This window comes from Pseudorasbora parva, chromosome 11 (genome assembly GCF_024679245.1).
Source record: "Pseudorasbora parva isolate DD20220531a chromosome 11, ASM2467924v1, whole genome shotgun sequence".
Classification (NCBI taxonomy): Eukaryota; Metazoa; Chordata; class Actinopteri; order Cypriniformes; family Gobionidae; genus Pseudorasbora; species Pseudorasbora parva.
Genome location: NC_090182.1, coordinates 20,847,491 through 20,863,485, shown reverse-complemented (window position 1 = coordinate 20,863,485; position 15,995 = coordinate 20,847,491). Strand labels below are relative to the sequence as shown.

The following is a 15,995-nucleotide window of genomic DNA, read 5'->3' as shown; positions in this document are numbered from 1 at the left end:
GCAACACACTTATGTGAGTAAAACATGTTTTATTTTTAATGTGTGATAGTATTTCATTGTTAAGATTGTTTTGATTATGTGTTCATGTCTAACAGAACATACCGTAGCACATTGTCAGAGGCTGAAGAATCCTTATATTTGTTGGATCATTGCGATTCGATTTCAGACTCGGACCAGATGTATGGGCCAGAGCTCGCAAAGCTCAATGTCCCAAGGCTATGTGTTTCCAAGAGTTTATTGAGAGAGCCTCAAAACCAGTGTAGAAAAATAGCCTATTACTTATTAATTTTGATGTTTTTGATTGTAAAAACCACACAAACATCATAAGTTGACCTCAGACACCAGTATTTTTTTTTTTTTTTTTTTAAAGTTAGATCATGACCATACAACATGAGCATCATTCTGTCTGACTTTGCTCAGCAAGTCAAGCAATTGTTTTTGATGTCCTTGTATAGTGGACATTTTGATGTAAAATTCTATATTTCAGTTTTATAATCATGGACTGTTTTTAAGGAATTTAGATGAGAGAACGACCGTTTTGGCCTGAGCGATGGTATACAGTACATCTTAACAGTATCGTTAAAACATTTATGGAGAAGGGGATTGACTAAAGTTGTACATTTAATTGATATTACCTACAGATGGAGATCAGGTAGGAATTAGATCTGGTGAGGAAGGGTGGAGCAGCTCAAAGGCAGTTTGAAAGCTGGTGGCTCTACACAATGTTCTTTATACAGAGGGTGATCAAAAAGGGAAGTTGCTGACATTTAAGGGGATGCAAGAGCTTGAGTCGGAAATAGCAAGATTTATCAGATATGTGTAAAGACTGATTATTGTGACGCTATCAATCATAGATTAGATACAAAATTGAAGGAATATTTCATGCTTCCTGATGATCTTGATCATTCTTGGAGGTATCTTGTAAGGTCCCCATCCAAAACGTTTTGAAGACTTGCAGTGGAGAATATTACATTGTGTATTACCTACAAATATATTTGTTTCTAACGTCAATATTAATTTTGTCATCTTGTAAGTTTTGTATCATACCAAAAACTTGGTTTTGCTAAATGCTCCAGATTAGTACCATTGTTTACTTTATTGGAATGAATATTTGGAAAACTGGGTTTTAGTTTTAACTTTAGTTTTATTTATGGTTGCAAGCATTTAAAATCTAAGAACAGTGTACTTTTGCAAGTTTTATGGACAATCTAAAATAGCCATTTGGAGGAGCTGGAGAATGGCTGCTGGGGGCCAAAACAAATTACCTGCACATTTTTATTGCTTTGGTTCCATCTAGAATCATAGTGGAACATAAATTCTGTCAAATCACACGGAATATACTTAAATTGAAATTCAAATGGTGTGTGAATGGTGCTTTATTGTCATGTTGTGAAGATGGTACTATTATATACACTCACCTAAAGGATTATTAGGAACACCATACTAATACTGTATTTGACCCCTTTCGTCTTCAGAACTGCCTTAATTCTACGTGACATTAATTCAACAAGGTGCTGAAAGCATTCTTTAGAAATGTTGGCCCATATTGATAGGATAGCATCTTGCAGTTGATGGAGATTTGTGGGATGCACATCCAGGGCACGAAGCTCCCATTCCACCACATCCCAAAGATGCTCTATTGGGTTGAGATCTGGTGACGGTGGGGGCCATTTTAGTACAGTGAACTCATTGTCAAGAAACCAATTTGAAATGATTTGAGCTTTGTGACATGGTGCATTATCCTTTGGACAGTTTTTAATTGTCCAATTTTGGTGAGCTTGTGCAAATTGTAGCCTCTTTTTTCCTAATTGTAGTAGAGATGAGTGGTACCCGGTGAGGTCTTCTGCTGTTGAAGCCCATCCGCCTCAAGGTTGTGCGTGTTGTGGCTTCACAAATACTTTGCTGCATACCTTGGTTGTAACGAGTGGTTATTTCAGTCAAAGTTGCTCTTCTATCAGCTTGAATCAGTCGGCCCATTCTCCTCTGACTTCTAGCATCAGGACTGCTGCATACTGGATGTTTTTCCCTTTTCACACAATTCTTTGTAAACCTTAGAAATGGTTGTGCGTTAAAATCCCAGTAACTGAGCAGATTGTGAAATACTCAGACCGGCCCGTCTAGCACAAACAACCATGCCACACTCAAAATTGCTTAAATCACTTTTCTTTCCCATTCTGACATTTAGTTTGGAGTTCAGGAGATTGACTTGACCTGCAATGTGATTAGTTGATTATATAATTGCATTCATGAGAAATTGAACAGGTGTTCCTACTAATCCTTTAGGTGAGAATATATTGGTTATGTCTGGTTGTTGATTTTAATACTTATATGAGATGTGTAGAGTGTATTATATTTTATTTCCATTTAATTAAAGGGTTTTTAAAATCTCTCTCTCTCTCTTCTCTCTCTCTCTCTCTCTCTCTCTCTCTCTCTCTCTCTCTCTCTCTCTCTCTCTCTCTCTCTTTCTCTCTCTCTCTCTCTCTCTCTCTCTCTCTTCTCTCTCTCTCTCTCTCTCTCTCTCTCTCTCTCTCTCTCTGCCGATGTGATTTTCAATTAAAATGAAGAAGCCTGCAATTGTTCTCATTTCAGCAGCTGAATGATAGCAATCACTGAAACCAATTGTGTAATTTGTGTAATCACTAAGCAGTTTGTAAGGAGTGATAAACTTAATTACTAGCAGGTGAAGGTATGCTCAGAGATGCACATGAGGCAGCACATATAGCGTAACTAACATCTTGTCTGAGGGGACACTATAGGATAGATATATGTCACATTATCTGCACAATTGCTCCTATTAAAGTTCTGGATTTTATTTTCACAAGTCATAATTTCAATAGGTGCTAGAGATGTGCGGTTGGTGGTTACATCCGTGGTTAAACCACAGATTGAGCAGATGACATGGTGAAAAATAAGAATTTTATTAAATTTGGGAGGGTGGTGGTTGAACCAATCAAATTAAATAAATAAATATTATATATATATATATATATATATATATATATATATATATATATATATATATATATATATATATATATATATATATATATATATATATATATATATATATATATACACACACAAAAATATACACACACATTTACAAGGCATTTAAAAGAGTGTCAGAATATGGAGTGATATCAGAAATGAGAAATTACATCGGGCAATGGTAGTGCGAGATATGCAGAAGAGATAAACTTCTACCAGTTAAATAACACCCACAACAAAAAAAAAAGTAAGACAAATAGTCTGAAAACTTTGCCCATTAATTAGATGTGCAAGGCAAGCAGGCACAATTTGGGGTTGTAATGGACAATTAAAACAATGAAAAATGTGAACATGCACATCGTAGTGTTGTTCGGTCTTTTAGCAAATTTCAGTAAATGAATAGAGTCTGTGTTTCTTTAATATCGAGGCTTCATAGTGTGTTTCTTGTATACTTGCTAGGCCTGTTGGTATAAAATGAATTGCACTGTTTTCCTGAAAAAGACGTGCTCTGTGCAGTCAAAATGAACGGTTTAATTTCTTCAGGCTCGTCCTAGTCGTCACCCTGACATGACAGTGCGTAGAGTTAATTAGCCTATAATGTGAGTGACTTGATATTTTATCGTGTTTGTTTTTTGCACACAAAAAAACAATAGGTGCAATAGGCATTAATTATTAGTGGGCTAAATAGCAGCATGTTGAAATTATGTTTTTAGTGCAAAATTGTGTTTTGGTTACAATGATTAGGTAAGGCCAGGTTTGCCAATGTGTGCTTTATTTAGCCTATTTATTTTTGTCCCTGTACACCGATCGGAGACAGAGTTCACTGCTGATTATTAAGTAGGGGTACATATCTATGCTAAACTTAATCTTAGCCTCTTAAGTAAAATCTAAACATTTATTAGCCAATGGCTAATGGCAGATATTATTGAGTCACCCAGAGTGAAGATTTACTGATTTACTTGCATTTTAGAGGGTTGTACTATATTTGTTATTATTAGCATTTCACTAGTATTGCTAGTATTAGTAGTAGTATTAGTAGTAGTATTATGTTTATGTTTATTTTATATATAAAAATAAATTGTGGGTAGCGTAAAAGATCATGTGATCCTAAGTTTTATGTCATTGTAACTTGCTTTGAGGTATAATATAAATTAGATTAATTTAAACAATTATTATTGGGGCGTACGACAGAAGAAAAAACAAGTCTACCAAGGTCAACAACACCCAATGCGTATCAAAAGGTATGCATTTTGTTTCTGTATTTGGTTGTGAGTATTTGTAGCATGTGGTGTCAAACCAGTGAATATGTTTTCTTAATTTGCTAGTGTTTATTAGTTTACCTGAACGGCCTGACGGGGGCGCTACAGCGAGCAAAAGTATGAAACGGCTCATAACTCCTTAACTGTTAGGCGTGGGCTCAAGTGTCTTATATTGTTGTAATCCTTGGCTCGGGACGGACAAAATGCATGCCTCGGATTGGCTCACCCTTCAGGCACCAATTTCAAGAAATTCTGTTTTTTTGAAAAACCTACTTTTGTAAACTTCACCCACATCTTTTCCCTGATTGGAACCAAACCACTGTAGAAATGTTCTTTGGAGCGAGACTATTATGAAAAAAATTCAAAACTGGTCAGGGGCCACTTTTATGAAAATGTCTATAACTTGTGAATGGACAGAGATATTTTCGCAAAACTTGGGTCACATGTCTATGAGCTCAAACTTCGGTCACTTGAAAAATATTCGATGATTGTCCACTTGGTGGTGCTATAACATGAAAAAAACACAAAAACGGCTATAACCACACGACCGCTAGTCCGATTGACTTGAAAATTGGTTTGCGGTGTCTTGGCCCAAGGTACCATTTATGTATATGAGGACATTGGCGTATGTCAAAAAACATGGCCGCCATAGGCCAATGAAATTTGAGCACCTATTATGTTTATGGCTCTGTAATCACGTGGTGTTGCACACATCCGCAACAAATGCATATCCTATAATAGATCTCCTCATGTTGAACAACTTTGCCTCTGGGGCCATTGCTGTCAATCAAATCATTAATTAAATATTCGTAATTATGTTAAAAACCTACTTTTGTGAACTTGTCCCTGTTTTTTTGCCCGATCAGAACCAAACCAGTCTAGGACAATTCTCTGGACTCTCTAGATCAATAACTATCAAAAAAAAGTTGAACTTTTGCATTTGTATGGCTATAACAGGGCAGTTTAAAAAAAGAGGCATGGCAAAATACACTCAAAAGCCTATAAATCCTAAGGGGAAACTCAAAACTTCACGAAAATTGTTAGGTACATGTGGCATAACATGCTGATGAAGCAGGCAATGTTTTAAAGAGATCGGACCATGGGGGCGCAATAACTGTGAAAAAGCTTTAAAAACCATGCATTTCCTATGGTAAATTGCCTATATTGGCTGTAAATTGACTTTTCCATCTATTATTTCAGTGTTTAAAATCTTGCTAAATAAACATAATGTCTTTAATGCCTCTGTGCTTAAAAGGCCTTAAAAGCTTGAACCCTGCTAAATGCTGCTTGCAGCTTTAATTTTTATTTATTTTTGCTATTCGCATGTTTTCTTCAGTGGCAGTGTGTTGAGCTCAACCGCTCACACTATACTCGGTTTAAATGCTCCTTCTTGGAGTAATGTTCAATATTGAATGGTGTTTGCTAAAAGAACAGTTTTTATTTGCTCATCCTTCAAAAGCGTAGGCAGAAGACGTATAATAATGTGACAGGGCGCTGATGTAAGAAACAGAACATGTGAACCCTTCGGAGAACGTGTTAGACGCATCACATCTGTTGGTGTCAAGATCAGGTCGGCAGAGCCAACAGCATTGATATGAAAGTTGACCTTCACTGAGGCATGTTACTTGTACATGTATAATGCTCTGGAGCATGCTGCTTTAGTCAGGATCCCCTCCAGAGTAAAATAGCCCAGCTCCTAAAAACTTCACACTTCCTCTGATGGCTTTTGTGTGTTAGTGTACTGTAACTAATCAACACATAGCCTTAAGCTTTCTATGTGTGCCGAACCACAGGCATGCTATTAGTTTACCTGTAGACACAGGATGCAGAAATCCATTCTTTTCCCACTTATTCCTTTCTGTTCCTTCATCAGTTTTTCTCTATGGCCTGTAACTCATACTCATACACGTTTTACTCCATCCTGTAGTTTGGATGATTCTTTGGACAGCTTTCCACAGGCACCACTTCACATTCTGCTGGATACTGCCGCAAGAGGCGTCAGATGCCCATCTCACAGATCCATAAATATTTCATTTGCAGAGATGCAGAATAAATTGACAGTGAAATTGACTCTGAATCCCGCTTTTAATTTTTCAAATGAAGAGGAAGAGAGGGCCTCCGTGCTGATGTGACAGGGAGCGTGGTGTGACAAGAGGTCTCAACCTCACCGGCGAGGAAATGGGAGGAAGGAATTCACTTATCCGCCGTCTCACCGCTACCATCGACACATCACATCCCGATTATTGCCAGGGGCTCAGGCTTTAATTACTAGCTTGTGTGTGGAGGTAAAATTAGACCCCCAGCACTGTAGGTTAATGTGGGAGTGTAGAACGCAGCCTGCAGGAGGAGACATGCGCTGATGCAACACATCTGATCTGCATGCAGTATTCACTCTCAGCTGTCAGCTCCACTCACTGATAAGAGAATTGAGAGAGTCTGAGTGCCAATGAAGGTGTGGATGTTAAAATACCTCATTTCCATTTGTTTCGTGTTAGTGTGTGTGTGTGTGTGTGTGTGTGTGTGTGTGTGTGTGTGTGTGTGTGTGTGTGTGTGTGTGTGTGTGTGTGTGTGTGTGTGTGTGTGTGTGTGTGTGTGTGTGTCTGTGTGTGTCTGTGTGTGTCTGTGTGTGTCTGTGTGTGTGTCTGTGTGTGTGTCTGTGTGTGCCTGTTGATGCATGTCTGTGGGCCTGTGTGTAGGTGTGTACTACCATACAGAATACATTTACATTCGTTTTGGGTTTAAAAGAAGAGTGACAATTGTGTTCTAGAACTAGCTGTATCTGGGGTTTTCAGACTGAGGTGGCTGCTTTGGGGTCTCCATAACATAGATAGATAACAAAGATTTTACAGAATGTATTTTTAGGCCTGCTTATTGTTTTAGGTTCATGTTAGGTTAATTTAATTTGCTGTCAACTAGATGATGATTTCCAGATATTTTTTATTTATTTTAAGATTTTACAACTTTAATTTAATTTTATATATATATACACACACACACACACACACACACACACACACACACACACACACACACACACACACACACTCTGCCTGGAGATGAAAAAAGGTTGCTGTTTGAATTGAAATAGTCAATGAATAAATAAACATATGAGTAAATAAATAAATAGGCAAATGAGTCAATGATTGGATCATTTTGGAGTTATTATTATTTTTATAGCATGTTATATTTTTGGCAACAGTCCTAACCAAACTGATGAGTTTCTTGCTTTTCATATATTTGGCTGTGTTCACACTTGAGGTCTTTTTTGACCAAAAAAGTTGACAAGAGCGCTCTTTTAGTAAAAAAAAGTAGTTGTTAACAGGGAGGAGAATGCTGGTTCACAATGACGTTTGTGGAAGCACAACATTATACAGGCAAGAAAACAGTATGGTGCTAACAATCATTTAGCCCGGGAGCTCCGGTTGGATGATGCCTGGTTTGTGGCATATTTTAGACTTAACAAAAGTCCGTTTGAAGAGCTACTGTTCTTTAGTCTATCTACCGGCACCTTCTCCATTTTTCTTGTTGTTATGGAAACGAGTCAGGTCTCGCTACTTGCTTGTCACTGGTCACTAAGCCATTTTTATCAGAAAAGTTTAACTTTTTTCAACTTGAAAAGATGCGCTGAGCTGCAGAAAAGAACACTCACAACTTAAAAAAAAACAACAACATAGTTTGCTCCATAGGATTATAATGTTAAACAAACGCTCGCAGCTATTTTATAGTTTGTAGTTCTAATCGAATCCTCGTCCAACTCACAATGGGTTGTGGGCGATATCAGCCGTTAGAGTGTGCATCAATCCGCACTTCGAATTCGGACCGGAAATAGTAAACCATCCAGGTATCTTTGAGTAGCTATCAAAATACAGTGTTTGGCATTTTGCGTACGTGAGTTTTTGTTGTAGATGTCTTAAAAAAATAATAAAAAAAATTGTGTACTGTGCTAATTAATTGAGATTTCTTACAGCTCTTACAGGTTGTTGGCCTTGTCTGTTTCGTTGCTTCTATTACTCTCCCCTTTTTTGTAAGTCGCTTTGGATAAAAGCGTCTGCTAAATGATTAAATGTAAATGTAATCTTTGGAATACTCTTTTTAACATACTACGATTTGGGACATACTAATTCTATTTTCGAGTACTATTTAATATGGATAGTATGCGAATTGGGACGCAGGGCAGGTTTATATAGGGTGAGGTAAACAGGGTAATGAGACACAGGTGCATGTAATTAGGGATGATTAGGCAAAGGATTGTGGGTCCTTGATGGAGTGACAGTCCAGAGGTGAACAGTCCTCACTGTGAAGCGTGACAAACAGTTAGTGAAGGCGGGATTTTAGAGAGTGCGGAGCAGATCAAGTCAGATGTGAAGATGTCAAAGAAGCATGTGTACATCTGATCTTCAAAAAGAGTTTATCATATTATTATGCACAGTACGTGACTAATTGTGGTACCGCGCTGAATGACACACCCCAGAAGAGTTCTCTGACAGCACACAATCCAGAACTTAGTTCTCTTTGCACCTGAATGGTCAAATACAGACACATTTGTCAAAATTACCATCATGTGGAGTATATCACATAAACACAGTCGATTATGGCTTAAACTGTAAACAGTTTGGTAAAAAACGGAAGTGCGTTAGTATTTTTAGTTGCATTTGGTCTTAAAGTGACAGCACCCTAAAATAGCTATCTGTATCATTAATGTTAATAAAAGTTAATAAATGTAAATCAAAGCTAATCAAGTGTGCCTGTCCATCCTGTCCCATATTCCACCATGAGAAATATGTTTACCCTAACTATGAACCCCACTGACTTTTATTATATTCATTGATTTGGGAGAGAAAAAAACTAAAACAATACAGGTTTGGAACTACATGAGAGTGAGTAAATTATGAAATAATTTTCATTTTTAGGGCTATTTTAAATATAAAATATGTAGTTTATGTTTTAGGAAGAGGACTCTTAAAGGTGCAGTAAGTGATTTCTGGGAAACACTGTTGAAAGTGGATCAGACCACATAGTGAATCCACAGTAACGTATACACTCATTGGGGGGAGGTGCCTGTGTTGCATAGAGTGTTTGTGAATTGAGGAGTGGAGCTATCAAGATGTGGGGTGTGATCCTTTTGGGTAGGAGCATGTTTGTTTTAGTGATTTGAAATATCAACAGTGTGTCTCCTATTGTGCTATTTTACAATAGATTTGTATGCGTCAAATGTCAAAAAACACATTTTCTCATTATATAGACTGCACATCTCATTTCTGAAAATGTTTTTTTTAGAAGATTTAGTCTCACTAAACCTCTCCTTTTCGATAGCCTACTCTGTTCTGATTGGTCAGATGGTCCAGTCTGTTGTGACTGTGTCTACCGATCTACCGTTAGATTATGCTGTTTTTTCCGTATCAATTCCAATCTGAGTCCTGATCGTTTTGAAGTGCATGCAAAGTGGATTTGCAGAGCCGAAAACGGTATCTTCTCGACATGTCGACAACAAGAAACCAAACTCTTCCAGGCCAACGCAACAAGTAGGGCCAAAGTAGATGTTCTTCGCGAACAGCCAATTAAGAACTATAGGCATTATGGGAATCTTTTAAATTGCTGCGTAAAGGATGTTACATACTCCGCAAGAACAGAGAAAGAAATTCTCGCTCCCTGGGCTGCGAGAACAAACTTGTGTCATTTTGTTCTCGCTGCGCTGGTTTAGGAGTTCTCGTAGTTTGTTCTTGACACTTCATCTTAGCGGAACATTTTTGTTGTGGATGTCCGAGAACTATTGTGTGATTGGTCAGAAATTTAAAGTGGGCCGGGTTAATGTAGGACTCCCTAGAAGTTTGGCACCTGCTTTTCTCGTGAAGTACGGAATGTCCTGGCCAGAATGAACTTTGTTCTTGTTCTTGCCACCACCTCAAATGTCTTTGTTCTTGCGGAGTATGCAGCAAGCTTAAGTATGTAACAGACAGTGAGACTGGAATTGCTGAACATTCATTTCAGAAGTTCAGAATTGATTCTTTCTTTTCAGAGACAATAACTTTATATGATGTGCACTTTGATCTTTAAAACGTTGCAGATCTTTTGCATTCACAAAAAAACTATATTACATGCCGCATAATCCGTTTTTGTCAGATAAATCTCTAAGCATGTCCATCTCAACTCATAATGCTTCTTAACATGACCACGAAAGGAATGCTACCTTAGACTAGACAAGCAGTTGTCTGTCTGCGCTGTAGCGCAAAGACCTTCTTCCTTGTTCATTTCAGTTTCAGAGAGAATAATCAATGTGCCTCCCTATCTTGTGTACAATTCGGAATGGGTGAATCAGCAGAAATGTGTCCCATTCTATCACGTCCCACTCAAATATTTCACAGTCGCACAATCATCAAAATCGCAACGCTCATCAGCTTCATTACTGCCTGAGCAATTACCTACTTTTCCCCTTTTAAAAAATTGTTTCAGCCATGGATGTTCTCATTACTGTTCAAATCACAGCTTGCTCGGCTCAAAGTTTTGTCAATAACAGACCATTAATCAGTAGCATGCTCTCCAAATTTTCCATAGGTACCCTAACAGGGTCTGAGCAAAGTTTTTGATTGAGTTCAGACGCTTGATTGCTTGTACAGCTGCACAATACAGCATAATTGCACGTGGAAAGGAGGCAGAGATACTATCTAACAGTCGTGGCTGTGTTGACAGCTTTAAAGAGCAGACAGGACTGTGATGGTAGCGTGCTGGAAAGGTGTGTTGCGGAAATCATGTCTGTGGCTCTCTGTTGATGCTCATCCAAGGTGTTTTTTTTTAATTACTTTGGATGCCGTCCAGAAACCCTCAAAGAATTTAGAGAACTGTGACGTTCAATTTGGTACAAATCAAATTATTTTCATGGTTTACAGTGAACCTAACATTTTTTTTTTCTTCTTCTTCTCCAATTTTTCCATGCTACAGATAAAACTCTTCTTTGGGTTCATGAGGTATGGGCTTCTATTATTTTTATTCATGTTTGCCTGAAGGGAAGTGTCATTGTTTGGCACTCGGATAGTTTCGTGGAGATGAATGTTAACGAGGAGGACCTTTTTCTCTTTTTTTATTTTTTTACTGCAACTGAACACCTTGTCCTTCAGTCAGGGAGGCAGTTCATTGTCATTGTCATGAATGATGCAAGTACACAGTAAGTGCCAGTCGATGATTTAAAGGGATAGCTCGCCCAAAAATGACAATTTAGTCATATTGTTCCAGACGTGGGTCTCTTCCGCGCATAAAGCTATCATATATTATCATTCCTTCATCTAAATACAGAAGAAAACATTGTTTACTTTTTTTGTCTATACTGTACATAGAAAATTAAAAAGTAGCCCAATGTGGTTTTGAACCCAACAACCTTCGAAACATCTTCCTTTGTCTCCCAAAGAATAAAGGTTGGATAAAAAATGAGGGTGAGTAACTGATAGCAGAATTTTCCTTTGGAGCGAACTATCCCTTTAGGATATAGAAAACAGCGCTTTCCACTTTCAATGGATCAATACATCTGGCAAACAGAGTCTCTCTCATACACTGCAAGCTCATTCTCTGTCTGTGCTATTTCACAACACCAACAACTAACACAGTACCCGTGGAAATATATTTCCATCCCTCCAACTCCCCAAAACACAGAAAAAGATTCTCTTCCGCCCCATTCTACCTGGGTGAGTGCTCTAAAGCCATGAATGCGTTCCCTGTTGGTGGCCTAGCAAGAGTGCGGCCACCTTCCGCTCCAGACTGAGGTGGGATGTATGTAGTTCGGCTGTGGGGTTTGAGTGGGGAAGTCAATCCACACTAAAAGCTCAGTTGCTATCTGCCTCCAAGCATAGAGCCAGGAGGCACATAGAAAAGCATTAAATAAACATTAATGGAAGTGGGTTAGTGGAGATTTATTAAGGAGGCCTTTTGGCCTTGCCTAAGGGAGCCATGCACCATTTTATTCTCTCATACAAGCGCACAGGTAAACAAACAAGGTAATTTATGGCAGGCTTCACAGGTGGCAGTGTTTGGAATTCACTTTCTGGACGTGTTTTAGGGTAAGACGATTGTTTTTCTCGCCGTCTCAAGGACTTTTGATCATTTATCATGTGCTGAATGGATGATGTGCAGAATTCTCTTCAGTGGGCTTCTTTGGTGGAATTTTTGTAAAGTAATGAGGTTAAAGGGAGTTTTTTATGCTTTTTTTAACACTGTCTTGTGTCTTGTTTAGTGAAATATGTTATGTTGCTTGGCAAACTTGTGTTCGTACTCTTCTTTGAGGACATCTGGAGACAGAGAGAGAACCAACAGACGGCGGTTGCTTTGGAGAAGGTAGCGCATAATGTTTTATCCAGGAACTTCTCTTCACCCCAGCATGTGAAGCAGAGGTGACATGGGTGACAAAGAAGCGTGGAGAGTGTACTTTGAAGGTTCTTACAGAGGTAACAGAAGAGAGAGAGAGATTGAGGCAAAGAAAAAGCAAGAGAAAGAGTTGAAGGGATTGTTTTTGGAGGAGAAGCCAGGAATGATATTGGACCTTGCATGTCAGCTGTTGTCAATGTGACACATCTTTGATGTGGAAATAATAGCCAGTGAGAGCTTGGCCCAGTCTAGTGGAACTACGTATGACTGTGATGAGCTGTTGTCAAACACACCCACATATTCTCGACCACATTCTCTCAGGCACAGGCAGTGTATTCATTGGAGATCAAAGCTCGAAGTTGCGCTGCTTTGATTTCGCTGTATCTGCATTTCTTGTTTTAAACAGATATTGTTCAAATATAATATATTAAATGTTACACACCTGTTGAGGATTTTTGCTTCATTTTTCACCTTATTAACCCAAAATGGGTTAATAAGGTGACAAAATAATAATCCCAGGAATCAACAAAATCTACTTTTTGTGTTTTTATGTCTTTAAAACTCCTCAATATTTTGCATAAAATATTTTATATATTTTGAAATATGTATTAAATTAATCTTTGTTTTAATCTATATTTCCATTTTAAATTTTCTTTAAAACCCTTCATATTTTGCATAAAGGTTGTCATAACATTTTTATATGCATGTTGAACAAGAAATAAACCTTTGTTTAATGCATATGATGAAACCTCCATAATTTAGTTCTTCAAAGTGTCATTTTTGTGCATCTAGTGTGATCAAATAGAATAATGATAATTTTCATAATTTCCCATCTGTTGTTAGTTGGACAAATAGATAATCCATCCCCAAACCCAGTGTTTCTGTTTTCGGCATGGTCGTCATACTCTAAACAAACAGATCAACACTTTGACAGCTTCCAAGAGCCACAGTGTTTTTGTGTGGAAATAGTTGACTACATACTCTTATACCATATTAATAAGTATTATAAGGGGGAAAAAAATGACACTTCAGCTTTAAAGATCAGGGAAAAAATGTGCTAAATTGCTCTCAATTATGTTTCTCATCAGAAAATATACAATATGTTTATAGAGTATGTTTGATGGTTCCATTCAACTTGTTGCAAAGAGATGTTTTCAGGACAGCGCTTGCCTCCTATAATGGCTGTTAAACAATCTGACTTGCATCTGAGAAGTAGATATGAATAGCTTGTATAAAATGCCAGACGTGGGTTTGATATATCCTCTCTGTTCCTTCAAAAGGGCAAACTCGACCCATCCGTGCCGCTTTGAATCCAGGAAACACAATCACCTGGAAATGAAGGCTGAATACGTGCAGCTAAATCACAGTCTATGTACGGCTTTATTAGCATGCGGCATAAAGAAAGCGAGGCTCTATTGACGCGCACTACCTGTTTGTTTACGTATGCGTGTGCAGTTTACGAGGCCAGGGACGGTTCACATGCGCCTCAGAAGCTGTGAGACTCCCCATCCCTGACAGGAGCTGTCAATAGTCATTCAATGAACCTGCCTTTATCTGCTCTTTAAATTACAGAGCATATCTCTCATGGGGGTTCGGCATGCGTTGACCCCGCTCTTGTTGGGAGAAGCACTGATTGCAATCAGCTATTCCCTTCAGCATCTGTGGCAGACCCCCAGACTATGTAACTCACCTCTGTATCACTCCTGCACCAGCGTTAATGGCTCACTGCGCCAATGACTCCAAACTTAGATGGAGAGGTTATTGAATGCCTGTGTTTGTCTCGCTTGACCTCTGCAGAGAACGGTAGCTTTGCTAAAGTTTTCGCAGGTGACCCTTTTGTTAAAGGATTGTGGAGAGGATTTTAAGGGCAGCAATTTGCTTTGTTTGTCAATGTTTATCCATCACTGTACACTACCCTGTTTGTCCTTCCTTAACCGCATCTTTCTCACGGCTTCTCCAAGCATTCGCGAGAGCAGTACGAGAAGCTCTCCACAATGCACAAGAATATGCAAAAGCTGTACGAGAGCCTGGGGAGCTACTTCGCCTTCGACCCCCACACCTTCAGCATCGAGGACTTCTTCGGGGACCTGGCTAACTTCCGCAACCTCTTCATGGTGAGTACAGTAGCACTGTTACCTGTTCCGCCTCAGCAGAGTGCTTCTATCTTCTCCTCAAGGTTGAAGATATTTTTTCCCTCTCTTTCTTTCTCTAATGTTTATAAATCTGGCTTTCCAGAAGAGTCTTAGAGAACAGGTGCAGATATTGTTCTAATTAATACTTCCGATGCCCTCTCCACAGCTAGATAGCACAGTGAAATTAACTTTTTCACTCACCAGCCAATTAACATTAGTTAATGTTAATTTCAACACTTAATACATTATTTAAATTAACTTGTATTTGTTAATATTGGTTAAACCACTGTAAAGTAACATGCTATTTTCATTAAAAACTCACAAACTAACCATGAGCTATACATCTTACTGCATTTGTTAATCTTTGTTTATGTTAGTTAATAAAACAATACAGATGTTCATGTTACTTAATGGTGCATTAACATTGCATTAACAAATGAAAATGTATTGTAAAGTGATACCCAAAAAAGATAAATAAACCAAATAATAAACCAATAACAAATTCAAGGGTTGCTTCAGGGATTAGCATATGGCTTTGTATCAGTAGAGTATACCCTGGAGTATAATCAAATGATTGTGCTTCCCCCCCTCATATACCCCTGAGATGAGAGATTTATGCAATTTATTTCTGGAAAAATTCCTCCCGTGACGCAAATTGACGATATTTGCGTCATCTTTGAAATGTTTGGCCAGAGGCTAAAGACTACAGCCAGCAGAGGGAGCTATTTCCGCATGTTTTCAACCAACACATGGGGGATGGAGATCACTCTCACCGCACAGCTCACAGCCGCAGGCATTAATTTAAATGGATGTTAAGCAATGTAAGTGTTTTAACTTCTCAAATTAATTTCTATGAAAGTTAAGCTTCCAAAGGCATGAACTGAAAACGCGCCAGACTGAACTCGCGTTGTGAATGTATGCCGCAAATGTGATTTCCTCAGCTCTCATCACGAGAGCTCATTAGCTCATTTATGACATTAAATGAAATCTGACTCCTAATCTGAGTTAGTGCAGTTTAGTGCAGTTTAAATACAGATTCCTCTTTCCAGCGCTGAAGTACCCCTTTAATGTAATCCTATATATATATATATATATATATATATATATATATATATATATATATATATATATATATATATATATATATACAGTGCCTTGCGAAAATATCCGGCCCCCTTGAACTTTGCCACATTTCTGGCTTCAAACATAATGATATGAAACTGTAATTTTTTGTGAAGAATCAACAACAAGTGGGACACAATCATGA

The 15,995-nt window shown here is 38.2% G+C and overlaps 1 protein-coding gene across 7 annotated transcripts in view; it reads left to right on the top strand.

The window, feature by feature from the left end:
• The window catches only part of diaph2 (diaphanous-related formin 2), a 475,685-nt gene that overhangs the window by 378,841 nt on the left and 80,849 nt on the right, over positions 1 to 15,995 (top strand). For all 7 annotated transcript variants that reach the window (XM_067457381.1, XM_067457382.1, XM_067457379.1 and 4 more), the window contains one exon: positions 14,546 to 14,710. In XM_067457381.1, the coding sequence (XP_067313482.1) occupies positions 14,546 to 14,710 (165 nt within the window). The remainder of the gene's footprint in view (positions 1 to 14,545; positions 14,711 to 15,995) is intronic.